This window comes from Panthera tigris, chromosome A1, assembly GCF_018350195.1.
Source record: "Panthera tigris isolate Pti1 chromosome A1, P.tigris_Pti1_mat1.1, whole genome shotgun sequence".
Taxonomy (NCBI): Eukaryota; Metazoa; Chordata; class Mammalia; order Carnivora; family Felidae; genus Panthera; species Panthera tigris.
The window spans coordinates 111,885,849-111,912,843 of NC_056660.1; the positions used below are offsets into that span (position 1 = coordinate 111,885,849).

The window sequence follows — 26,995 nt, forward strand, 5'->3', positions numbered from 1 at the left end:
ATTAACTGTGCACCTATAAGCAACATCTTTTATTGAATGTAAATTATATCTGAATTAAAAAAGAGACTAATAAAAACCAGGATACGAGGCCAGAGAAGACGACCAGGGGCTCCTGAGAGTCATTAGTCCTCATGGGAGAAGAGGTGAAAACAGGGAGGAAGTGCAGTGGAAGAATGCATCATCTCAATGAGATAACAAGGAAACCTCAAACAAACCCCAAATGAGGAAGGGTCTATTCATCAGAAGGGAGGCAGCATACTCTTAAAAAATGCCTGTGTCATTAAAAGCAAAGAAAAGCTGTAAAAATGATCCAAGTTAAGGAATCTGGGGGCACCTGACTGGCTCAGTAGGTGGAATGTGTAGACTCTTGAGTTTGGGGTTGTAGGTTGAAGCCCCACATTGGGTGTAGAGTTTACTAAAAAATAAATAAAGGAAGCTTAAGAGTCATGACAACTAAATGCAGTGCCTGGTTAGACAAGATCCTGCCCTTGGGAGAGAAGGAATGCCATACAGGTCAGTATGAGATCAAGTGATAACTTGAGTATAGACAGTATATTAGGTAAAGGTATTGTGAATATAGATTATGACTCTGATTACTGTAGCAGGTAGGACAATATTCCTATTCTTAGAAAACACATACTGAAGCATTTAGGAGTAAAAGGCCATTTTGTATCTAACCCTGAAATGGCTCAGAGAATAATATTATGTATGTATGTGTGAAAAAAATATATACACGTATGTACAAAAGAATTTCCTCATTGCTTACCTTGGGGAAAAGAATGAAAAAAGTACAAGCTTGGGTCTCGTTGACAATGCCGGTTCAAAGTTTGTCAAGTATTTTTCCAACATTGGCACCTCTAAACAAGGAAGATTTTTATCCAACATCTCCTATCAGTAACTCCTGGAAGCCACATCATACCCGTAGCTGATTCATGAAACCTTTCATTCCGGGTCAGGTCACTGTTACCTGGAGAAGAACACAGCCCAGGCAAAGTTTATGCATTGGGACAGGGGCATCTGTTCAGTGATAAGGGAGAGGAGGGGAGAGGAGGGGGGGAAGAGAGAGAGAGAGAAGGGAGGGCAGAGGAGGAAGGGGGAGAGAGAGAGAGCACACAAACCATACATTTTACAAATGGTAAGATGTTAGCAATAGGTAAATCTGGGTAAAGGATATAGAAAGGTGTTCTTTGTACAGTTTTTCTTTTTTGCACTTTTTTTTTTTTTACAAATTTGAAATTATTTCCAGATAAGTGTATGTGTGTGTGTGTGCTTTACCATTGGTGATGAGGGAGCTGGAAAGAGTTCCAAGGCCTTTGCAGCATCAACTGGTGTCCAGAAGGCATTGGCTGCTGGTTCAGATTCGTGTCAGTATTCCAGGTGATGGTAGTCACCATGGCAATTACATTGCTTTCATAGTCATAAATGGATATTTCTCAAGCAATGAAAGCTAGGTTGCTTATGTTACAAACCTGGGAGAATATATGAGAGAATTTCCTTATCGCTTATTCTGGGAAGAAAAGGAAAAATGTTCAGGTGTTTTGTTGACAAGGCATGCTGGAGGTTGGGCAAGTATTTTTTTTAAACATCCATACCTCTAAACAAGCGGAATATTATCAGGACACGCTCCTTCAATCAGTGCCTTCTGAAAGCCACATCATACCTTCAGTTGATTCATGAACACCTTGACTCCTGGGTCAGGTCACTGTTATTTGGACATAAGCATGACACAGGTAAAGTTTATATGTTGGTACATTTACATCTGTTCTGTTTCATACCCAAATTTCCCAGGATGACCCTAGCAGCATTATAGTGGATTTGGGAAAGGAAGGGGTGTCCAGTGACCTCTCAGTGGGCTTCCAAAGACCATAGTGTCTGACCTTGCTCTGAGCTCAGTGGACCCTTTGCCCCCAAAAGTGGCCACGACCCCTGCTCACTCCCTGGGGGATCTGCTATGAAAGTGGATGGGACTCTGCCTCCTGCCCACACTGTAGTTGGCCAAGCACACATGACAGTGATTATGACTCTCTTCCCCCCCACACAAAAAGAAAATGTGGGATTCATTTGTTCAGGCACACTTCACAGGCAGATAGGAACTTCCCCCTGTACCCCACCTCCTTCTGGGAGGGGTAAAAGGACAGGTTGCACCTGATTCTCAAATCTGCAGTTTGGACTCTGGAATCATGAAGCTGAGTATTTTCTCTCAACCATTCATCTGATAAAGATGGACTATTTGGGGAGCTTAGAAATTCAACTGTGTAATGAACGTGGCTGCCTCTTTGTCAGCGTGTGTAAAACCAAACTGAGGTGCCACATTCAGGGAACTAAACCCAGGTGGCAAAATAGGTGTGTGTCACAGGCAGGCTTTCATTCTGTGTCCTTCCTGGTCATGCCATGTGAGTTCTTCAAGAAGAGAGTGTTGAGAATAAGAGTCCACTTTATCTGCAGCGGGTCTGGGAGTCCTCTCTGGTCCTGAAGCAAAGTTGAGCCAAAGGGTCTGTGGAAGGGGAGATGAGCATCAGAGATGGAGACGGGAGAGCCAGCTGGAAGGGTTATATGGAAGAGACGGAGTCGCTGCTTGCTGGCTGCATACAGCCCTAGAAGAAGCTAGGGACACCATACCCCGTAATCTGCCAGTAGACACCCCAGAGGTAGACAAGGAGATAGTGGCCCTGTGCCCCTGGACTTTGAGGAGCCAATGGCATCAGGGCTGCCCTCCAGCTGTTGCAGGGCACAGCCTGACCAGGGCTGGAGTTACAGAATGTTTGGCCCTCCAGCCCCTGTATCCTGCCCCCTACTTATGCCAGTCACCTCAGTCTCAGTAATAATCTGTTGATAACTTATTCCACTCCTACAATGTACCTGAGCACTTTATAGGTGTTACCTTATTTATATTCACCTGTTATCTTTTTTCCTTTAAAATATTTTTCAGCTTTATTAGGATATAATTAACATTGATATAAATAACACTGCGTAGGTTTAATAAACATGTGTATTTGTTGAATGGTTACCAAAGTGAGGTTAGCTAACATGTTCATCGTGTCATATAGTTACCGTTTGTGTTTGTGAATTGAGAACTCTTAAGATTTACTCTCTTGGCAACTTTGTATACAATAAATATTGGCCTGTTCTCTTTTTAAAGATAAGGAACCAAAGGCTAACAAAAGGTAGCTTACCAAGGTTGAAAGGTTTTTAAGTAGTGGGCTCAGGATTTGGAACCAGAATAGTCTGGGTCCAAATCTCTTATGCTCTTTTACCACACTGTGCACAAGTACACACACCCACACCCACAGACAACACACACACACACACACAAACACACACACACACACACAAACACACACACACACACACACACACAGAATATATGGGACTTTGCAACCTCTTTTTTAAGAGGGAGCTTGGTACAGCTTGTCATATTTGATCCTAGACAGTCTGCAGTCCCTGCTGCTTACAAAGACATAGTGATGGTTGACCAGAAACCTCTGGACATCCTATGGCAACTGGTACTTTATCACCTGGCAGGCATTGTCTCCAATCTGGCTACACATGTTGGCAGGGGCTTTCTGTTGGGACTTGAGAATCTTGGTTTGAGCTGCCAAGGTCAGCAGTTTTGGTAAAAACCAACAGGCCATGTGAGTGGAAACTGTCAGTGGGCTGGGCTGGGTCCGGTGCCGGAGAATGGCCAGTCTCTTGACCTCAGGTCGCTTGCCATCTTCTCCTCCCTGTCTTTGCAGCCAACCTTGGTTTGAGACCCAGGGCGATGACTCTTGGGAAGCCACCAGTCTACCAGGGGCCTGTGGATTGCATTGCAACCATCGTGCGGACCGAGGGCCTGGCAGGGATGTACCGGGGTGTTGGCGCCATGCTGCTGAGGGATGTCCCCGGCTATTGCCTCTACTTCATCCCCTATGTGTTCCTGAATGACTGGATCACACCCGAAGCCTGCACAGGCCCCAGCCTCTGTGCTGTGTGGCTGGCAGGCGGCGTGGCAGGTAAGGGCAGCCATACTGACCCCTGCACTTGTGCTGATCCCCTGTATTGGGAAGGCTGGGGAGCCCATCATGCCCTTCTCTGCCCCAGGGAAGGACACAGTTCACCTAGCTACTCATCCAGTGAGTATTTGGTAAACACCTGCTATATGCCAGACCTAGCCAAACAAAGGAAGGGCTGGGAATAGAGAATGGTCTCCCTCTTTTCTGCATCTCCTTCCCTATGGACCTATGAGAACAGCAAGTCCCTATTTGGGATCGTTGAACCTTCGGTCAGAAGATATATTCTCCCCTTTCATTCTGGGTCAGGTCTCCTTGAGCTCTGAAAAGGAAATCTGTTATCATGGTTCACCTTTTTTCAATGTCGGCACATAGCAAACCTTTCTAATGTGAGCATTTCATTAGCTCTGTAAGGGAGGAATCAGTCTCCCCATTTGTCAGATGAGAAAACCGAGGTTCAGAGAGACTAGGTGACCCACCCAAAGGCACACAGCTAGTGCATGCAGACAGTACAGCAGGGACTCTGTAGTCAGTGAGATCCCAGTTCAAATCCATACTTACTCAGCTTGTGACCATGGACTGGTTTCTTCACCCCCCTTCTCAGAACTCATACAGCATCCCCATTTCCTTTAGGGTAAAAATCAATGTTCCTGCAGTGGTTTTCAGTCCCTGTATGATCCAGCTGTCTCTTGCCCGTCTGCACTCAGCTCCTGCTCTTGCCCCTGTACGTGCTCTGCTTCAGCCACGCTGGTCTCCTTGCTATGGCATGACTGTGCCTGGCTCCTCCCCACCACGAGGCCTTTGCACCTGCTGTTCCTGCTGCCTGGATTTAGCCATATGTAGGTCATCAGGGACTGTGACAAGACCCATGTTGGTGAAGGGCGTGAACACCCAATTGAAGAGAGATCGAGAGAGAAGGGGATGGAAGAAACAGGACAGTCCAAGTACACACGACACCTCTGAGGGGCTTGGTGGTGCTGTGAGGGGGACGGGGTCGAGAGGTATGCAGCTAGAGCCAGAGCAGGTGTGGAAGCCAACAGGGGGTTGCTTCTTAAGAAGGCTGAAAACGTGGCATGTGTGATGCTGTGGGGAAAGGTCTGGAAAGAAGAAAATCGTCGTTGCTCCTCCACTTCCTGCTTCTCCTCCCCCTCCTCCTCATTAGCTATGCTCAAAATTCAGCAAACACCTAACAAAGCCCATGTCTTAGCCACCAAACACCAGTGTCCAGCCCGCTGCCCCCGTGTGTCTGCGGCCTGGCCAGAGCCAGCTCCTAGTAAGGGCTTAGCACTTGCCGACTGAGGACAAACAAGGCCCCATCCGCTCTCATTTCTGGTGAGAGCAGGTATGAGGGGCCTGGTAGGCAGACCTCACTTTGTAATACCCTCGCCCATGGGCTAAGGAGCCAGGGAATATGCCAGGGCAGCACCTGGACAGACTCCAGGAGAATCAGCTTTGTTATTCTGGCAGGAGTCAAGAGGAAGGGGAGGTCCAGAGGGTTCCCAGAGGGTCACGGGCAGGAGGCCATGGGGGTTGGAGGCTGGGATGGGCAGAGGGCCCAGGGCAGGCTAGGGCCGCTTTTGGGAGCTCCTGGGCAGCAATTACAAAACCTTGCAAACAGCTGCCTTGGACTTTGGCATCAGTTTGTTTTTCTCTTCCTGTCCACAAATGTGCCAGTTTCTGTGTTTATACAATAACCTGGCATTCTTTTCCTAGAGTCCTTTCAAGTCACAAAGGTGCTCAAACTGCGGCACCTGAGCTTCTCCACCAATGATGAGCCAGGCTTGTGTGGTCCCAAGGCCTCTGTGTCACACCTCTGGAAAAGTCACAAGATTTCTAAAGACCTGCCCCCTGCTCTTTTCCATCTTTGGGCTGGTCCCTCCCTGGCAAGCAGCCTACCTGCAAGTGTTTGTTTAGCTTCTCTGTTTGCAGAGTCGCTTCTGTCTCTGGGGAGCTGCAAGCCTTCAGCCTCAGGCGTCGCTCTGGGCTCTCACCCTTGGTGTCCTGGAAGGGCGCTGCAGAGTATTGGTGGGGCCTGTTCCTGCTTCTCCAGTAAAAGCTGCTAATAAAGGCATCCACTTAGGAAGCTCTGGCTGTGGGCCTGGCACTGTGCTAGATGTTCACGTGCATCCGTTTATTTGTCCTCACAGTAACCCCATGAAGATGGGTGCTGGTCCCCCACTTTACAGATGGCAGACCCAAGGCCTGGAGGCAGAGACTTCTGTAAAGTCCCACACACAGCAAGTGACGAGTGAGGTTCAGAGAAACCTTTGCAGCTCCTGACTGAACTCTTTCCACTTCCCCCAGCAGCTTGTTAAGCCTGTTAGTGGTGGAAATGGGCAGGGAGCCACATCCCCTCCAGATCCCAACCAGCCAGTCCCTGACACTTGTTTGTCTCTCTCTTTACAGGAGCAATTTCTTGGGGGACAGCGACTCCTATGGATGTCGTGAAAAGTCGACTCCAAGCTGATGGGGTTTATTTAAACAAATACAAAGGTGTCCTGGATTGTATCTCCCAGAGTTACCAGAAGGAAGGTCTTAAAGTAAGCCCCACAGTAGTCATGCGGGGTCAGTGTCAGTCCCTGGAAGGTGGGCCAGACGTTTGGGGGGTATATGAGGTTGCAGAGAGGGGAATCAGGAAACTAAAATGCTCACAGTTACCATATCAAGCACGACTTGAGATTCTTGTCTCATTTACTCCTTGCCCCAGGCTGGTGGAGGAGACAGAGGTTCAGAGAGGACTAGTAACCTACCTGAGGTCACACAGCTGGTGCATGGCAGAGCCAGGACCTAGACCCACATCTGTGTGTCACCAAAGCTTCTCTTTCATAGGGATAGGCTGAGAGCTGCTTCCTCACTCACTGCTCAGTGCCTCACTCTCCTGCAAGCTGGGGGCCCCAGAGCTACCTGAGTCATCACATCTCCCAGTGTCTGGTCACTTGGTCTGTCTTCTCTCTCATCCCACTTGAGTCCTTACACCATCACCTCTGGTCTCAACTATGAGGCAGCCTCCAACATGGCCTTGTCTCCCTTCTCTTTCCTCTTCCCTGCACCCAAAGGGCTCATTTAAATCCATGCCCCTTCCAGTCAGCAGACTCGAGTTTAAAGGCAGCCTGGCAGCCTGAGCTGGGGGGAACATCCAGGCAAGTTGCTTCACTGCTCGGCCTCTGTTTTTCCAAGGATAATCATCCCTACCGTGAACAAGGGGGATATTTGTCAGTGAAATACAAAAAGTGCCTAGCTTCGTGCATAACACAGTATATTTAAAAAGAGTTACTTGTCATTGGCTTTAGTATTAGTAGTTAATTAGTGCAAATGTCACTACTGAGCATTGGGTCTTTGCTTATATGTGTCGCATCCCCAAATATATGCATACGTATATATGTATATATGTATGTGTATGTATGTGGATGGATAAGATAATTTTTTTTTTGCTTCAATGGAGTACTGGAACTTCTCTGGAAACCTGGACTTCCACAAAGCCTCTTTTGTCTGCACATACATCTACTTGTATATGTATGCATACACAGACACACATACACACATATATATACACACATATACTCACATATATATACATATATGTGTATATATATGTTTATATATGTATACGTGTATGTATATATACGTGTATGTATATATATATATGTATGTATATTTGGCTTCAGTGGAGTGCTGGAACTTCTCTGGAAACCTGGACTTCCACAAAGGCTCTCATCAGTAGGTGACTAAGCAAGGCAGTGTTCTCGAGGTGCTCCCAGACAGCAACTGAGGGGGCTGGAGCCAGGTCATACATAGGCTGCTGCAGGTTCCACTGACAGTACTGAAGTCTGTCTGCCTAGTACCTGATACACAGAGGGACAGGACTCTGGGGTACTTGACATGTGGTCCTGGATCCCATGACTCCTTCAGAGGCACCTGTCTTTGTGGATGGATGTCCAGTTTTTGTTGTTGAGGTGGGGTCAACACAGGGACGTCTTGTACTGCCATGATACTGACATTACTCTATGTATTTACTTTTATTGAGGTCTTTAGATCTTCATACAGCTTCAAGTTACTCTCTAGTGCCATTTCATTTCACTCTCCAGGAGAACCTTTGAACATTTCTTGCAGGATAGGTCTTGTGATAATGAACTCCTTCAGCTTTTGTTTATCTGGGAATGTCTTAATTTCTCCCTCAGTCTTGAAGGATAGTTTTGCTGGATATAGGATTCTTGATTGACTGTTTTTTCTTCTTTTAACACTGAATATGTTGACTACTGCCTTCTTGTCTTTCAAGTTTCTAATAATCTGCTGGTAAACTTATTGAGGATTCTTTTTATGTAATGAGTTCCTTCTATCTTCCTGTTTTTAAAAGTTTATTATAATGTGTCTTGGCTTGGATCTCCTTAAGTTTATTTTGCTTGGAGTTGGTTAAGCTTCTTTGATGTTTATATTCATGTTTTTCATCAAATTTAAGAAGTTTTTAGGAAGTAATTTAGGAAGTTTTTGGCCTTTATTAAGGAAGTTTTTAGCCTTTATTACTCCAAATATTCTCTGCCCCTGTCTCCTTTTGCCTTCTGGGATGTCCACAATGCATGTATTGGTTTGTTCGATAGTTTCCCACAGATCCCTTAGGCTATTTTCACTGTTCTTCAATCTTGTTTCTATTTCTCAAACTCAATAATTTCCGTTGTCTTATTTTTAAGTTTGCTGATTCTTTTTTCTGCCTGCTCAAATATACCTTTGAATCCTTATTGTGAATTTTTCATTCCAGGTATTGTATTTTCAGCTGCAGAATTTTTGTGGGTTTTTTTCTGGGTTTTCTATTTCATATTGATGTTTTTGTTTTTGTTCATATATTATTTTCTTGGTTCTCTCCACATTTTCGTGTAGTTCTTCAAGCATCTTTAAGACCCTTGCTCTAAAGTCTTTGTCATGTAAATCTGCTGTCAGGTCTTTTTTAGGGACAAGTCTCTTGACTTATTTTTTCTTCTTCTTTAAATGGACCATACTTTCCTGTTTCCTTTGAGGCCTTGTTATTTTTTATTGGAAACCTGACATTTGAATCTAATAATGGGTTAACTCTGGAAATCAGATTTGGTGTCTTTTGTTATTTTTTTTGTCGATTGTTACATTTTTGTAATTGTTTTAGGCGGCCTCTATGCCAAAGATCAGCCTGAAATGTAAACTCGAGGTCTTCTCAGGTCTTTTCTGAGCCTTTCTCTGGGTATGCACGGTTACTTTCTAATTTTCCCCATACATGCAGTTCCTTTTTAATGTCATAGTCTATAATGTCTATCTCCCAAAGAGGAAAAAGAGAAAAACGAAGGGCGAAAGGGTCATCAGCCAGAGGAGGAAGGGTTTGCATCAGTGAAACAATAATGACTACCTCCCTGTTTACACCTCTGTGATCAGAAACAGCAGTCAGTGATCAAAACATAGATCTCTAATATTTGGAGAACAGGGTCCTTATTGCCCACTCTGGCTTCCACAAGCTATGTGTGCAGGTTGCTCCTCCAGCGTACATCCAGCTGCCTGCCACAGGTCTGGGGGTGAGGGAGGGGTAGGTGCTACCTTGCTAAGAGCTAAAATTGGCTGCACCTAACCATATTTACTGTGCAAACCTTCTCCTGGAAGTTGTAAGGATTCGCCAAACTGTAGAATTTCAAAAAAGTTACATCAGACGGATTCCATCAGTGCAAATTTTATCTCGGTAAGAAAACAGTTGGCTGGCATTTCCTATTCTGCCACCTTCCTAGAATCCTCACCTCACTTGTCTTTTGTATTATTTTAGTAGAAGCACAGTCTGTGATTCAGTCAACTACAGAGGGACACATAAGAGACATTCGCATAGGATGCTTCTTTATTTGAGATACTTTGTCTGCTATTAATTATTAATGTTTCAAAAAATTCAAGTTAATGTATCAAAATATTAATGTTATAATTCTATAAAGTCTATAGAGGCTAAATATATTGCTGATATTATTTCCTCCAAAAATTACTTTGCTCTGTTAAAAACAAAGTCTGGGAAGGCAACTGAGGTCAGATTATAGATTTCTTAATCTCAGTAGCATTTGGTTCAGTTTATATTCAGAGACAGGTTTTAAACAGAGGCAGCCGTATTTAGCTTGATTAACCACTCATTGACTGAAAGTAATTTTTTTAATTTTTATTCATTTTAAAAATGAATAATATATGAACATAGGAAGCTTCAAAAGGTAAAAGATGATATACTGTCTAAATGTCCCTCCTTGGTCTTCAGTCTTCTCTCAAAGATAATCACTGTTATGAGTTTCTTACAATATATTCCAAAAATAGTCACAGCCAGTGTGAGAATATATGTGGATAGGTATATTTATATATGTTTGTATTATGTGTTTGCATATAAACAGAAATCGTAACATGAAGAAAACATCCCACACAGTCCTGGACATTTGGGTTGTCTCACAATCAGATTTCTGGCAGCAAGAGGAATGACTTTTCCTGGGGCCTAAGGGGTGTCCCCAGTGACAGATGGCTGTAGCACTGGCTCTATGGGCCACCCACTCCCAAATAGTTTTTACTGCCACTCACTGAGGCATTGTAAGCCAGCCTGTTCCCATTTTACCATGGAAGAAGAACTCAGTGAAAATAAAGAATTAGAATGGAGTAAAATAATGATGATGGTACCCATATCTGGTAGTTCTTTGCAACTCACTTAATGACTACCAGTAAAGCATTCCCTTTTTGATAGAGGGAATTAGAAGTCTAGGACTTTGGGGGCATTCCCAAATCAAAAAAGAAAGCTCTGGAACTTTTGGGTCTACTCTGCCTGCTGTGATGATCGTCATGGGCCACATGGGCCGTTGCTCACACTTGGAGAGCTACCATCTGAAATAAGGAGGCCAGAGGAGTGACTTGGCATCTTTGAGCTGCACAGAGAGGGCTGTTGTTGAGGGGGTTTGTGATAGTGGATTGAGAGAGGTGGAGGAGGAATATTTAGGCAGTCTCTATGCCTCCCTAAGGAGAGGTGGAGAAGAATATTTGTAGGAAGAGAAGTTTCCTGAAGCACCAGAGTTGATTGCCCTTTGGTTCTGCCATCCGGGGACTGGAACCCTCCCTCCACTCTAGGAATCCCTCACTACCACTACCACCATCAGCCCTCTTTCAGCTTGGAACTGTTTCCTTTTCGCAACAAGGAATTTGTTCGTTCATTCGTGTGTCCATCCATCCATTCATCCATCCACTGATTCCTTTAGTGAGACTTATAACAGACCCTCTGGGCCAAGAAAAGCATTTGACGCTGGGAGTTCCAAGGTGTAGATGCTGAGGGTTCTAAGGTGTGGATCTGAGTGTTCTTAGGTATAGATTCTGGGGGTTCCAAGGTGTAGATTGGGGCTCCAAGGTGTGGATGCTGAGGGTTCCAAGGTATAGATGCTGGGGGTTCCGAAGTGTAGATGCTGGAGTATAGATGATAAGTTCTGAGGCAAACCACACCGTAGCCCTGCTCTCACTGCCCTGACTGGGATTATTAATGGGGGTACAGACAAATTATGGGTGGTTAGGGACAGTGTGAGAAGTGCTGTGACAGCAGAGATACTGAGTGCACAGAAGACAACGGGCCACAGTCCAGCTTGGAGTGCCCATGGGAAGACCGCTAGAGGTATAGCCAGGTTTGGGGAACATTCCAGCAGAGGGAGCAGAAGATAGCCAGTGGTGGGAAAGAGCTGGCTCCTTAGAGGAATGACAGGCTGTTAACCTACCCAGAATGTCAGGTATAAGAGGCAGCCCAGATAAAGTGCAAGGCCAGAGCAAAGGGGTCTTGGCAGGCCAGAAAAGGGTGTAGACTTGACACTGGGCAGTGTGGAACTATTGAGGCTTCATGAGGACTCAGTCTGGTGGTTTTGTATTCAGAAAGCTTGGGATAAAAGCCACCAGGTGTGTGCTTTGCCATCTTCGGGCCTTACAACAGAGCAAACCATAGCTGCTGGAGGGAGGTCATGTCCATATGTCTGAAGAGTCCCATGGTTCCCTCAGGGCCCAGCACTGTGGGAGAGGAGATCCACATTCCAAGCTGGGCCCTGCCTGGCTCAGCCTCACAGAACAGAGTCAAGCCCAGGCCCACAGGGGAGTGTCTGTTGCACCCAGCATGGAATTTTCCTCTCGGAGCTCGAGCCAGTTCCTTGCTGTTATTCAGTCAATGTGGGTGAGCTTGGGGAATTCCAGAAAGGTTAGACGTCAAAGAGCAGCCCTGATGTTAAAGGGTCCTCCTTGCCTTATGCCTGCATCACTCCAGGGTTTGGCTGAGCCACTTGCTTACCTGTGGGGGTCCTTGTCCATCATCTCCCTTCTCTGTGAGGGTCAAAGCTTCCCCCAAGTTCACAGAAGCCATTCTCTCCCCTTCACAACCAAGCTACATCTTTCAGGCTGCCATGGAAGGCCAAGGTGCAGGTGCCTCTCCTGCAGAAAGACATCCTGACATCCTGACCAATGACAGAGGCCTGTACCTACCCTGAAACCACAGTGCCTGACAGCTGAGAGAACTGGGGAAATATAAAAGGGCTGGATTTCTCCTTCCATAAAATTACAGTATCAGTTCTATTTATTACACTTGGTAAATATACAGGGGTCAGATAACAGGTTTATATCATAGGCTTGACAGTTCTTGGGTCCTTTACGCTTGAGTAGGGCTTCCTTTAGATGTGTTGTCTAGGGAAGACATTTAAGGACCACTCCTCCCCACCGCACCCCTCACCAAATCCCTTAGCTGTTCTTATCACATTCTAGATTATATTGTAATTACTCCCAAATGGGGCCTATCTCCCCGCCCCCAGGAGGTTTTAAACTGGGCAAGGGCTGGAACTACATCACACTGATCAGATCTACTCAATGGGAAGATTCAGGGAGGAAGTGAAGTATCTTATCATATGCCCTAGGGATAGAATACAAATACCCTGTTCTTGTATAAAAGGCTGAGTTAAGCAGCTCATCAGTACAGGCCAGGCCAGGACTCCTCCGCACTTACACTAATGATCTAAGGTTGAGTACCATCCTGTGTAAAGATGGCTACTGATGATGATGATGATGATGATGATGATGATGAAGATAGTCAACAGGTCCATGGCAGGTACTGTACAAGCGCTTTAAGAGCTTCTTCTCATTTATTCCCTCAACAGCCATATCAAGTCAATAGTATTATTACCCCCATTTTATAGCTGGGAAGTTGAGTTCTAGAGACTTTGCTACTTGCCCAAGCAAGAGCTATTAAATGGCAAAGCTGTGTCTCGACTTCATGCCTAGTGTCTGAAAAGTATGGCCTGAGTTCTTCCCCACTCTGCCCCTTGGGGGACATCCTGTCAAAATGGTTGGTCCTGACTGGGTGCTCTGTCTACCATTGCAGAGTGAGTGGAGTGCAGAGCTCGGATTTCCAGGTTCCAGAGAAGTGTGTGTGTGTGTGTGTGTGTGTGTGTGTGTGTGTGTGCACGCGCGCGTGCGTGCGCGTGCACATGTGTGGGGGTACATACATGAGAAATAGCAGCAATTAAACAAGTGTATGTGGGTGTTCATGGTCAGCAGCTTGCCCACAGTATTTAGTTGTATGTGTACCAGGCCTGGGAGGAGAAACCCCATCACAGGTGACATGGGTTGAGACAGGAGCATGACTAGGGGGCATCCGGGGTGGTTTTCGCTTGTAAGGACCCTTTGAGCTCTGTGGGGTCCAGCCTGGGACAAGTGGGCAGCATCCCCAGCCTCTCTCTGCACCTGCGGAGGGTCCAGGTCAGTCCCCTGTGATAACGTTACCTTCTGCCAAAGGTGTTTTTCAGAGGCATCACAGTGAACGCTGTGCGTGGTTTCCCCATGAGCGCTGCCATGTTCCTCGGGTATGAGTTCTCGCTGCAGGCAATCCGCAGGGACCACGCCGTGACTAGCCCCTGAGCGCCAGGTCAGTGTGTTTCCTTCCCAGCCCGTTGTACCTCCTGGGAGCTTGACACTGTCTTCTTTGCCATGAACACGTTGTGACTTTCTGAAACATCCCTGCCATTTGTTTCCTCTCTGATCCGTGTGAGTTCTGGGGCCACAGTGGCCAACCTTCTTGTCATCAAAAAGCCCTTCTGAAATGCTCGCCTGTGACTGGTGGTGAGCTGGGTGCTCGCGAACTGAGATGGGCACAGAATTTCCCTGTTTATAGTAAGCTCGCCCATCTCTTTTCCCATCCAGCAGCTTCAACAACCCTTGAAGGGAAGTGTGTTTCACTTTATTATACAAATTCAGTGGCCCAGGCCCAGAAGTGAGGCCTTAAGTTAGAGTGTCCACCCCCTGCCACAGGGCACCAGAATCTCTCCATCTTCCTACTGGACTCATATCGTGAGTCTGAGAGCCAGCAACGGGCTCCAACAGCCCTGGAGGACAGCCTCTGTCCTTGTTCCCTGCCTCCCCCCTCTTTCTTTCTCCCACTCTCATTGCAGAAAGATCACTACAGCCCAAGGGATCTAAAAAAAGAAACCTGACCAAGTGACTCCCTTAGTCACATGCCCTCAGTGGCTCCCCATTGCCCTTTAGGTAAAGTGTTAGTCCTTAACCCGTCATCACCAGCACCCTAAAATAATTTTCTCACTCTTGCCTCTGGATCTTTGCACATGCTGTCCCTGCCTGACACCCTCTTGTCACACCCTTCCTCTTGTCCTTGGCTTTACCAACTCCTCTCTGTCATCTGGGCTTTGGTCAAGAAATCTCTTCCTCCAGGAAGCCTGCCCCGATGCCTCCGCTAAGATGAGTTGTGCCTGCTCTAGGCACTCCCCAACAGTCCCTTCTCAGCCCCTACCACATCCCCTTGCATCATACCTGCTGATGACTCTCCTCACTCCTCAGCCAGCGTGCAGTCCTGGGAGAGCTGCCACTGTTTCTCCGCCTCTGTGTCACTGGTGCCTCACGCGGAGCCCAACACCCAGATGGCCCCTCAGAAACATCACTGAGAAGACGGGCAATCAAGTGCCAGCGTCCCCTCAGCTCCTCCCCTTCTTTTCCTCCCTGTTTCTCCTTCTCTGGCTCCACACTGGTGTCCTGCAGAGCTGAGAAGACAAGGTGGAATGAGTCACTGAATTTTCTAGTCAACAAGAAACCATTTTGCTTCAGCCTTGGCGACTACAAATTCTCTCAAGAAGGATGGCTTTTGTCAGAAAGCTCTCGCAGTCCTCTCTGCTGCCTTCCCTGGGCCAGCAGAGGCCTGCTAGCATTCGTGGACGGGCCCAGACCCTAGACCCAAGGGAAGGGTGTGATGGATCAGGCCGATGAGACTGAGCCCAGAACAAGGCTTAGAATGCCGGCTTCATCAGATGATTTAGCTTTTCACTAAAGCACCCACATTCACAGCTCTCCCGGCTTTTGGCTCTCTCTTACAGAAGGAAAAGAGTAGTAACACATTTTGCATAATTAAACGTCTTGAGTGGGTTTTGTCCAGGGCGAGGAAGAAGAACGGCCTGGTTCTTAAAGCTTTGCTCAGATATCAGCTGCTCTCCACCTTGAACAGGTGAAAATAGCTTTCAAAAGAAAAAAATCCTGTCATAAAATCCGTGCCTCTTTATTGCAGAAAAAATAGAAAATACAAACAGAACACAAGAAAATAACCTATTTTCTGCAATATTTTGTAACTCATCCTTCCCATTTAATAGTTCAAGACCATTTTTTCCATGTCATTAAATATTCAGCAGCAAGGTGGTTTTTGTGCCAAGACCTGGCAGATCCCAGAGTGGCTGGACGCTTGCCCGAGCTGTCACACCCGGCAACTTGTGACCGCCCTGGTGGTTGGCTACTTCTGGAGGAAGGAATAAGTTTCTAGCAAGCCAAATTCTGACCATCCTGGATTTAGCCTTTCAGAGCAGCGACCACCCCAGTTGGAAGCCGCCCTTTCCGGAAGTACTCTCACGGTACAAGAGGCACAGATGTGTGTCAGCCTTGCCTCTGCTAGAGTGAGACAGGAGGCTGTGGCCCCCCGGGTGGAAGAAGGGGTTTCCCAATGACTTTTCTGGAGCCTCATCTTGAACAAGCCTTCAGTTTGTTTCAACTTCCTGCTCTAACCTAACAGCCCCAAGGTCCTTTATCAAGCCCTGGATTGGAATTTGCCGAGTAGCTCTGAGATCATGGGCAGGTCCGCTAGGCAGCAGCAGTAGCATCTACTCTTTGAAGACTTGGAAACCACTGCCTCCCTTGTGGTCTAGACTGGGGGCAGAGTGAGAGGTGGTGTATGTTAGAGAACCGCAGAGCCCTACGGTCCCTAATCGGTGGCAGGAGGGTGCCCATCTTGAGTCCCTGGGTGCAAGTGGTAGGATGGCATGGAATGGTTTCCATTGTCTACACTCCATTGGAGCAGCGTCCAAACCACAGTACCTACGGCCTCCTTCCAACAAGCAGGGGCAGGGGCAGAGCTCTCCCTCAGCCCCCACCAACTCCCGTGGAGGAGGAACACTTCACTTTAATTTATCCTCTCCCCCAATTCACACACACGAGTGAACCAAGGACCATGGCAAATCCAGTAAGTGGGGCATGAGGTCATTGTTTGGGATGCGGCTAGTTTGACCTGTTCTCAGGGAGTACCAGACTCAGACAACATGAGATAGATGACCCTGGGTGGTAGAAGTGGGGTCCCAACCCTGGTCAGAAAGTCAGCTCTTAGGTTTGTTGGAAGCCCATGAGTCCAGCTGGGCCATCCCCACCGTCCCACCAGGATCTCCTATCCCAGAAGCTTCCTGGAATAATGCTGGTCTGCCTCCTGACTTGACATTCTTGCTCCACACCTCATGGATCTACCTTTAAATCCTGGAAAGTCCATTTCCCAGGAAATAAGATACATTCTTCCTATAATACGTTTTTTTGAGCATTTATAGATGACCTCAGACAACCTCCTAGCCCTTCACATCTGCCCTCATGGTGATGCCCTGCCAACTCTTGCTTCATATACACAGTTTTCCCAATGGATTGTTGACCCTTAGATCCTGCTTGATAACTTGGGTTTGATGAAAGCCTTATTTTTCACCCTTTTCCTCTAGGGCCAGCGTCACCTGGCCAGAGCTGGTGTCATCTGACCAGAGCCTCTTTTTGCTACAAGTTGGTGCTGGAGGCATGACATCTCTAGACTCCTCAGTAGTGAACTTAAGGGAAAGAAGGCCTCTCTTCCACCCGTGCTGTGGGTCAGGTGGGCCCTCAGCCATCGGTGCCAACCTCAGAATCCCTTCTTTCCTGAGGACTCTGCTCCCTACCTCCCAGCTGCGGCCACTCAGCTGCTGCCTGGGAAGGAACCGTTGGACCATTGGACCACTGACCGACCACCAGCTATTTCCGATCTCCACTGGCCCCAATACAAAGGAGGATAAGATTGGCCCTGTCCCCATGCCTGCTGTTACACTCACTGGGAGCTCATGGAGGAGCTCAACTGCATGTTTCCAAATAAAAACACTGAAGACCTCTTCAGGTCATTACCGAATCAGATGCTTCTGCCTGGCTTCCACAGGATACTGGCCACTCTCGTTCTTCCCTCTGTTTAGATCTCTATAGATGGTGTTGGCCCAAAGAACCCGCTCCACACAGGTGAGAAGAGAAACCAAGGATGGCCGTCATGCTTCTTTATGCCCTGCTGCCTCTGGTGGGCAAGGAGGGCACCTGACTCCGGTGGCACTTGCTGACGGGGCGCCTCAGAATGGTGTTAGTGAGCGTGCTGGGATGGGCATTCTCTGGGCCTTATTTCCACACGGAGAACAAAACAAAACAAAGTACTTTGTCCACAGCCTGGTTTCCAGAATGGTTTCATTATTCTAAATGTTCTCTCTCACTAGAACCATGTAGGAAGTCCATTGCTCTTTTGCTGTCCTGTGGCCTGTGTCCATGACGCCTCTCTCACTTTTGTGCCTACGACAGGCATCCCTAATCAGTCATAGAGGCTTTTCCTGATGAGCCGAATGCTACTTCAGAATCCTCAGCTTAGGACCCTGGGCAGCCATCACCAGTCAGTCTGAACTGGCGCACAGATTAATCTATTTGCCATTCTTAGCTTACATCCCAGTGGGGAAAACATCCTTAGATTATTTTTCTTTCCCCTTTGAAAGTGTCTTCCTTGATTTCTCTGTTCCCTTCCACTGCTGTACAAAAAAACAGTCCCCCAATGCTTCTCTTGGCTGATAAACTGAAGAATCACCACTTGGTGGCAGCAGAGGTCAAGAAAAGCCTCCACAGATGTCAGCTTCTGGTAGCTTGTGACCATGGTCCTCAGCGGTGAGAGCATCTGAACTCCATGACGCTTCTCTTCTGGTTTTCTGGATCTCACCATCTCCCTTGTTGTGGTCCTTCTTCTTCTCTGTGGTGGAACGAACCTCATACTAGGGAGAAATATACTTTAGGTTCCAGGTCCAGTCTGTCATTGGCTACCTTCCTTCGTGATCTTGGCAAACTTTTGGCCGCTCGGGGCCTCAGTTATCTCATCTGTAAAGTGGGAGAATTAACAATAGGTCCCCATTATTTGCCTTCCAGGGCTTTAGTAAGAATCAAATGCAAACAGGGTTTTGTAAACTGTAAAATAAAACACACACACACACACACGCTCACACACACACTAACAGGAGTTAAAGAAGGCAGAGGAGGGGAATGCTTGTGTGATTTTTCTGGTTTCTGGTTTTGACTTGCCTTCTTATCTGTGAGTCTGGGTTGTTTGCAACACAAGGTGGCTGCAGTGGTGTTCCTTGGGCCTCGTTTCTACAGCTCAAACTCTAAATGCTACAGATGCCTGGCCTCTCGGCCTTTGGACTTCCCCATGGACATCCAATGCCCATGCATAGGTCAGGGTGGATACAGACACTGCTGTGGTTCTTCTGATGCCTGGGATGTCTGATTAATCACCGATGCAAGCCCTCCAACCTGCTGATTTCCAGTGCCCCTTGCTGCCAGGCTCCCATCAAAGGGGTTTCCAGAAAGCATTTGGTCCAGCAGAGGAGTCCAGCCCATGAGTTCCTGGGAGGTAGAAAAACCATCCAGAAAATTGCTGCTTCTCTCCTCTGGCTAAGAGTGGGGAGGGGCCAGCACACTTTGGGGTCAGTCACTCCTGCCAGTCATAGGACCCATCCCCAGCTCCTGTGCCTCCTGCCTCCCAGCAGTGCATACCAGGTAGGTCTCTCCCTCCACATCCATATATTCTGAAGACGTCCCTATAGGTTACATTTGTGTTGAGTCCGGGACCTGCACTCACTGCCTGCCTCACTGCTGTTAGCTGAATGATTCCCCCACACCCTTGTGTGTACAACACATAAACGGAGCTTTTAAAATTTTTCTTTTAGTTTTTTCCAGGCCTTCGTTCTATCACAAAGTAATTTTGCCATTTTCACGGACAACTCAGAAGCTCCCAAGTTAAGGGCAGTCAGTTCAGGGTTTTCTCCTTCTCCTCCCTCTCCTTGGGATGACTTTAGGTTTGGCAGCTTGGGGTACAGAGAGAGGCTCCTGGCTCTTGGGAGGCGCTCCGTCTTATGCTGGTCTAGTCCAGCATATCTTCTTCCTGTCTAGTCCTAAGTGTGGCCTTCCACACTCTTCTCCTCTCTCTGTCCTGTGGAAAGTCTTGGCTTCTCCATCAGAACTCGGGGGCCTGTGTTAGACCTACCTTTGGGGCTGTCTATGCCACACCGTGTACTAGATGGCAGATGGCATTCTCTTTTCAGCGTGCTATCTCCCAGGACAAGAAATCCAGAGACCTCCACTCTCAGGTCCTCACCCCTCCCCGGAGTCCTGCCACCACCGTTCCATGGCTCCGCTGTGGGCACAGTACTCACCAGGGTCTGCTGTCATCCTCTCCTCTCCAGTGTCTGTCTAATACTTGTTTGTGATAAAAAATGCTCCACAAGTAGAATAGAAAGGAATTTCCTCAACCTGGTGCAGGGTATCTATGAAAAGTCCACAGCCAACATCACACTCAGTGGTAAAAGGCTAGATGCTTTCCCACCAAGATCAGGAACAATACAAGGATGTCTGCTTTTGCCACTTTTATTCAACATTGTATGGTGGTTCTATCCAGGATCATTAAGCATGAAATGAAATAAAAGGCATCAAAGTTGGAAAAGGAGAACTAAACCACCTCCCGTGCAGATGATAGCATTTTGTACATAGAAAACTGTAAGGAATCCATTGAAAAAATATTAAAACCAATAACCATGTTCAGCAAGATTTTAGGATACAAGATCAATGACAGAAGTCAGCGTATTTCTATGCCCTAAGAATAAACATTCCAACAATGAAATTAAGAAAGCAATTCCATTTGTAATACCACCTGAAAGATGAAATAACTAGGCATATTTTAGCAGAAGAAGTGTAAGACTTACACACTGAAAACTACAAAACCTTGCTGAAAAAAATTTAAAGATCTAGGTAAATGGGAAAGTATTCGATGTCATGGGCCAGAAGACTAAATATTGTTAAGATATTAAGACTCCCCTAATTGTTCTGCAGGTGTAGTTTAACCCCTCCCAAAATCTCACCTGGCTTTTTTTTGGGGGGGAAAGGGGGTGCATAATAAAGCTAATCCTAAAATTCATATGGAAATGCAGAGGACTGAGAATAGCTGAAATGAACTTGACAAAGAATGAGATTGGAAGACCAACACTTCCCTAAGACTACAGTAATCAAGAGAGTGTAGTTCTGGCATTATGATAGATGTGTACATCAATGGGATACAAGTGAGAGTCCGGAAAGAAACCCTTGATTTATGATCAATTGATTTTTCCCAAGGGTGCCAAGACAATTCAATGGAGAAGAGAATAGTCTTTTCAGTGAGTGGTATTGGGACAACTGTACATCCACATGCAAAAAAAAAATTTAATTGGACCCTTACTGCACACAATATATGAAAATTGACTCAAGATGGGTCACAGACCTAGATGTGAGAGTTAAAGCTATAAAACTCATGGAAGGAAATATAGTAATAAATCTTTACGACCTTGCATTTAGCAAAGGTTTTTCAGAATACCAAAAGCGTAAGTGACAAAATCAAATATAGACAAATTGGACTACAATTATAAACGTTTGTTGCTACAAATGATACCATCACTAAAATAAAACAACCACCCGCAAAATGGGAGAAAATATTTGCAGATCTTAATTCAGATAAGGGACTTATTTCCAAAACATATAAACAACTCTTAAATTTAACAATAAAAAGCAAGTAACCCAATATAAACATGGGCCAAGTATTTAAATAGACATTTCTCCAAAGAAGATATACAAGTGGCCAGGGAGCATATGAAAAGATGTGTCTGTAGTTATTAGGGAAATGTAAATCAAAGCCATAATAAGATACCACCTTATAGATACAGGGAAGGCTATCATTGAAAAGATAGAAAATAGCCAGTATTGACAAGAATGTGGAGAAACTGGAACCCTCACACCCTGCTGCTGGAAATGTCAAATGGTGCAGCCACTTTGGAAAACAGTTTGGCAGTTTTACCATATTACCAGTCAGAATTACCATATGACCTAACAGTTCCACTCCTAGGTGCCCACAAGAAATGAAAAGATATGGAGTCACCAAAGCCTTTACATGAATACTCATAGCAGCATTATTCATAATGGCCAAAGAGTGGAATCAACCCAAACGTCTGTCAACTAACGAGTGGATCAATAAAATGCAGTGTATCTACACAACAGAATATTATTTAGCAATAAGGAAACGAAGTATTAATATATGCTATGACATGAATGAAAACATCATACGAAGTGAAAGGAGCCAGTTAGAGAAGAACACATATGATTCCATTTATAGGAAAAATCCAGAAGAGGCAAATTTACAGAGAAGAAAGATTATTAGTTGATTAGGCTGGAAGAAGGGAGAATGGGGAATGGCCGCTAATGAGTGCAGGGTTTCTTTTGGGGGTGATGAAAGTGTGCTGGAATTAGACAGTGGTGATGGTCACACAGCCCTGTAACTACACTACAAAGCGCTGAAATGTACACTTTAAGTGGGTGAGTGGCCTTATGTTTCTGCCGAGGGTCCCTTTGCAGAGGAAGAGAGGCCTTGGTCTGGGGTAGGTGAGGAAAGCAGGCTAGGAATGGAATGGAACAGTTGAGCCTTCTTCACAGTATCTTCCTGCTTCAAATTGGTTGGATGTGCAAATAAAGAGACAGATGGATGGGGACTGGTCAAGACCAGTAACCTCTGGGCTTAGTTTGGTCAGCATCAGTGTGCCCTGGACTAGAATATTCTGGAAACAACTCTGCCTGGGCCTGGCCGACCTGGACAAGGCTACTGGCGCCGTGGAGAGCTTCCATGCTCGTGTCGGTTAGATGTAAATATGGCCCTAGAGTTCAGTTACCTGAGTGGGAACCTTGGCTTCACTTCTTTTGAGCAGCATGCCTTGGACGAGTTACACTAACCTCTCTGGTCCTCAGTTTCCCCATCTGTGCGCTAGGAATAAGTATATATAATAATTCTATATCTACCTCACGAGGTTCTTTCAAAGATCCAACTAGATATTCCACAAAACATGCCTAGCCGAGTGCTTGGTACATTCAATACATATTCGTTCTTCTTTCTCCAAAGTGCTTTTTAGATAAATCTCAACTCTCCTGACACAGGCAGGAGAGTAATTATTGGGCACTTCATCACAGGCCCTGAGAACTCTGGGTTGAGCTTGTCTGCAGGGGTGTATCCTGTGGGTTATATGACTTTTGCAGAACAGCTGAGGGAAACCACCAAGCTACACTGGTGACTAATCTGGGACACTGGGCTGCCGCTCATCTCTCTGCCCGTCTTCTCCGGCAGCCGATTGTTCTGAAACCATCTCCAACCACCAGCGTCTGTCTGTCCTTGCTATGATCCCTGTGTGGGGCAAGCACTGGTGACGTGGCAGCTGTCAGTGCTGCAGGCTGTAAACCACAGCGTGTGACTTGTGTCTGAGGCCATTCAGAAAACGCAGGTGGAGGAGATGAGAGAAGGCCCTGTGGCCAAGGCCCATGTGGCGGCCATCCAGGGAGCTACAGGAGCCTCTGTCCCTCCTGGAGATGCCCAGACTGGCTCCAGATAAGCCCTTGGGAAAGAGTGCCCCCTATACTTGGGGCCAGAGCTACGGAAGTATCACAATTCTGAAATCCAAACGGCTCTGAAAGCCCAAGATTTGCTGAGACTCATTTGGCTGCCACACCTGGCTTTGAGTACTCCTGTGTGTTGTCTTGTTTGTTTGTTTGTTCGTTTTGCAGAATATTAATGTATTTAATTGCAGAATCCTGCCCCAGGTCCTGGGTGTTAGGTAACATATGGCTCATGAGCTATGGGTTCCCCATCTAGAAGGCCAAACAGTTTAATTTCTGAAAACGATCTGGTCCTCAGGTGTTGGGATAAGGGCATGTGTCCCATATTATTATGAATCTATTTTACCCTCAGACTGTAGTCAGAGGAAACACACCTGCTATACACAGAATAAGAAAAGAACAGAGAGGATAGAGCCTTGGGTTTGGGATGAGACAGCTGGGGCAGGGGTCCTGCTCCAGTTCTCACCAGCTGCAGGGCCCTGGGAATGTCTTTAACCGCTCTGAGCCTCGATTTCCTTGCTTATATAACAGAAATAATAATCCCTACCTCCTGTGGTTATTAGGGGATTAAATGAGATAATGCATGCTTAGCACATACAGAGTAAGGGCTTAGTAATTGATTACAGGCTTAATATTAATAGATAATGATATATGTATTGCCTGGATGGACTCTTTTCCTCAGTGCCATGTGCACAGGCGTCCACAGACCAGCTAGGGAGCCAGACCAGACAACCGCGCCTGGGCTCTGTGCTCAGTGTATGGGAGCGGGATCCCAGTTTTGGGAACCCTGTACAGGAAGGGGGGTGAGACGCTGAGGACACTTAGTGCCCAGAACTTCCGGTCTTAGAGAGGAAATTATGTGGAAGATATTAGAATATGCTACTAAAAAACAGTAATAACGGTTGGGTGGCTCAGTCTGTTAAGAGTCTGACTCTTGGTTTTGGCTGAGGTCATGATCTCACGGTTGGTGAGTTCGAGCCCCACATTGGGCTCTGCACTGTCAGTGAGGAGCCTGCTTGGGATTCTGTCTCTCCCTCTTTCTCTGCCCCTCCCCCACTGGTTCTCTCTCTCTCTCTCTCTCTCTCTCTCTCTCTCTCTCTCTTTCTCTCTCCATAAACAAACAAACGAACTTAAAAAAAAACAGTAATAATGGAACATGAAGTCTCATACCCACTCTTACGAGAGATGATCAGAAATCCTCTTTGGCAGAATCTGTGCCCCAGTGCTGCCTACCACCCCCCACCAGTGCTACATGATGCTGCTCACTTATCTGGGGAAGCAGAGGGGTCAACAAGATGTGATGACTGTCTATTTGTCTCAGGGTCTGTGTCCCCTATAACATGTTGATAGCCTTCAGCACTGAGGACAAAGGCTAAACCAGTGGTCTCCTTCTGACAGCCTCTTGACCACGAAAATCTGACTTTTGGCCCTTTCATATGCATGCCACTATAAAGAAATCACTAAGAAACTTTTCTTTCTGTGCGAAGTAAAATAATTATAATTGGATGTCCACAAATAATTATGATTGTGTACACACCATTTCTGCAGCTCAGAAGATAGCAGAATGGCTCAGCTGCCCTTAGGCACTCCTCGCTAAAACCGCCGCATCTGCCCCAGGCAGGAGGGACTCAGCCGCAGGTGCAGGACCGAATTTTGTGGCACTCCATCGCTAAAAGGTTTGCACAACTCCGGGGACCGGGGCTACTTAGAGTATCAGAGAATCTCACCTTTAGCCAAGGGCTGTTTAAAGTGCAGATCACATCTGATATTGCTTGACGTTGTGACTGGTGAAAGGCAGAGCAGAGCTCTTTGAGGAACCTTTGATGCTCTGAACTTTCCATATTATTGTAGTCAGAGGTACTCAAGGATGGTTTAGCTCAATGGAGGGGGGGGGGACGATTCTAATTTTGACCGTACCTGGAAAAATACTCCCCACAGGAGATTCTTCCCCAATCCTCTCACCCGTCAGGTAGCGGGGGAGAGGGCGATTGTGATTGTCAGACCATCCCAATCCAAGACCTAACCTGGCCTCCCCCACAATGCATCACACACAGCTGGCAGGCGGCTCCCTCCCCAGGGGCCAGATAATGTGAACCCCAAGCTTGGAGGCTGCCTGGAGCTCTGTGGAGGGACCGCTCCTTTCTGAGCACCTGTAACGTGTTTCTGGATACCATCTCTTCTCCAAGTGAGCACTTTCCTGACCTACAGACCAGTTCATACTCTGCTTTGGCGTCTCAAAGGGCTTTCGTTCCCTCGGCCAATATTTATGGAGTGCCAGCTCTGGTAGAGGGGTAGTGCGGGCTCGGGGAGGCAGCCGGGATTCAACAGTGGGCTAGCAAAGCTCTCCGTCCTCGGGGAGCTGCCCTTTGAGCAGGGAGAGACACCGAACGGGGTAAAGTCATAAGTGGGAGGGCATCTTAGAAGGTAGTGAGTACTGTGGAACAGAAGACAGGATCTGGGGTACTGGGGCGGGGGGCAGGTTGAGTATTAAGGTAAGATGGGTAGTACATTAGGGTCCTTCAGAGAAATAGAACCAATAGGCTGAATAGACAGAGGGATAGATATACAGATAGATAAGAAGAAATTGGCTCGTGTGATTGAGGAGGCTGAAGTGCCCCAAGAGCTGCTGTCTGCAATCTGGAGGCCCAGGAAAACAGGTGGGGTGGTGATACGCGTCCACAGGCCTGAGAGCCAGAAAGCTGCTGTGTTTTAAGTCCCTGTCCGAGCATAGAAGAATGTCCCAGCTCAAGCTGTCAGACAGAGAGCCAATTCTTCCCCTGCCTCTTCAGGGCCTCGGTGGGATTGAATGAGGCCCACCCACACTGGGCAGAGCATTTCAGTCTACCAATTCGGATGCTCATCTCATCCAGAAACGCCCTCCAGACACACCCCAAAGCAACGTTTAGCCAAATATCTGGGCGCCCTGCGGGCTGGTCAAGCTGACATGTAGAATTTGCCATCAGAGACAGCCACACTGTAAGCCAAGCCAACAACCTGGTTCAGGGATCCCTTGGGTAGACCCCCCATTAGGTTCCGCACGTCAGCCGGGCACTCCGCCTGGCTGGTGGCGGGTTCTTACCTGAAGGTCTTTGGCAAGTGAACAGGTGACTGTATTGATCCCAAGCTTTCTGGGCTTTGTGCTCTAAGTCAGGAGGTCTGCTCCCCGGGTCTTCCCCTGGCTGAGCTTCAAGTACTTCCCTCTGTTCTGGGTGTACGTGCCTACATTCCCGGGTAGGCTCCTGCCTCCTGGCCTTACCACACTGCCTTCTCCCATTTCAGGGACGCAGGTGGCTTCTCATTTCAGGGACGCAGGCAGGGACCCCAAACTCCCTGGCAGTGCCCAGGGAGCATCCTTCCCCCAGCGCCCCCACACAGGGTGCCTCAGGCGTGCCTTCAGCCTCCCTAACAGCAATGGTCAGACTGTCCCCACATACCCTTCACAACTGTGCTTTCTCCGTCCCCAGGCACAGCTAGTGGGACTTCCAGTCTGTTTAGGGTAACGGGTCTTAGTACAGGAGGCTTTGACCCATTCAGTCCCTTGACAGAGTTTGTAGGGTTTTTTTTTTAAAAAACTTTATTTTGAGAGAGAGAGAAAGTGGGGGAAGGGCAGAGAGAGAGAGACAGAGAGACAGAGAGAGAGAGAGACGGAATCCGAAGCAGGCTCCAGGCTCTGAGCTGTCAGCACAGAGCCCGATGCGGGGCTCAAACTCACAAACTGTGAGATCACCACCTGAGCCGAAGTCAGATGCCTAACCGACTGAGCCACCCAGGTGCCCCTGTAGCTTGCTTTCTTCTGAGCAGCAAGGAGTGAATAAACACCTAGCAACCAGATTGTGTTCTTTTTCTTCATATATATTTATTCCAAAATACAGAAATAATTTTAAACACATTATTACAACTGAATTTGATTCATCATGGCTTTACTTAATGTTTTTACCTGCCCCAACTCAAAGAGGAGGCTTTTTAATTCAATAAATAGCATAAATAATATTTCATCT

General features: G+C 46.9%; 1 protein-coding gene across 2 annotated transcripts in view; it reads left to right on the top strand.

The window, feature by feature from the left end:
- SLC25A48 (solute carrier family 25 member 48) overlaps positions 1-17,715 on the top strand; it is a 43,274-nt gene extending 25,559 nt beyond the window's left edge. The window contains exons 5-8 of one of the 2 annotated variants that reach the window (XM_042984377.1): positions 3,735-3,992; positions 6,396-6,529; positions 13,761-13,890; positions 16,991-17,715. In XM_042984377.1, coding sequence (XP_042840311.1) covers positions 3,735-3,992; positions 6,396-6,529; positions 13,761-13,883 — 515 coding nt within the window. In that variant the 3' untranslated portion in view covers positions 13,884-13,890; positions 16,991-17,715. Of the gene's footprint in view, positions 1-3,734; positions 3,993-6,395; positions 6,530-13,760; positions 13,891-14,816; positions 15,404-16,990 lie in introns of those variants that run through there. The other variant, XM_042984383.1, reaches the window with a different exon arrangement.
- The last annotated feature ends 9,280 nt before the right edge of the window (positions 17,716-26,995 follow it).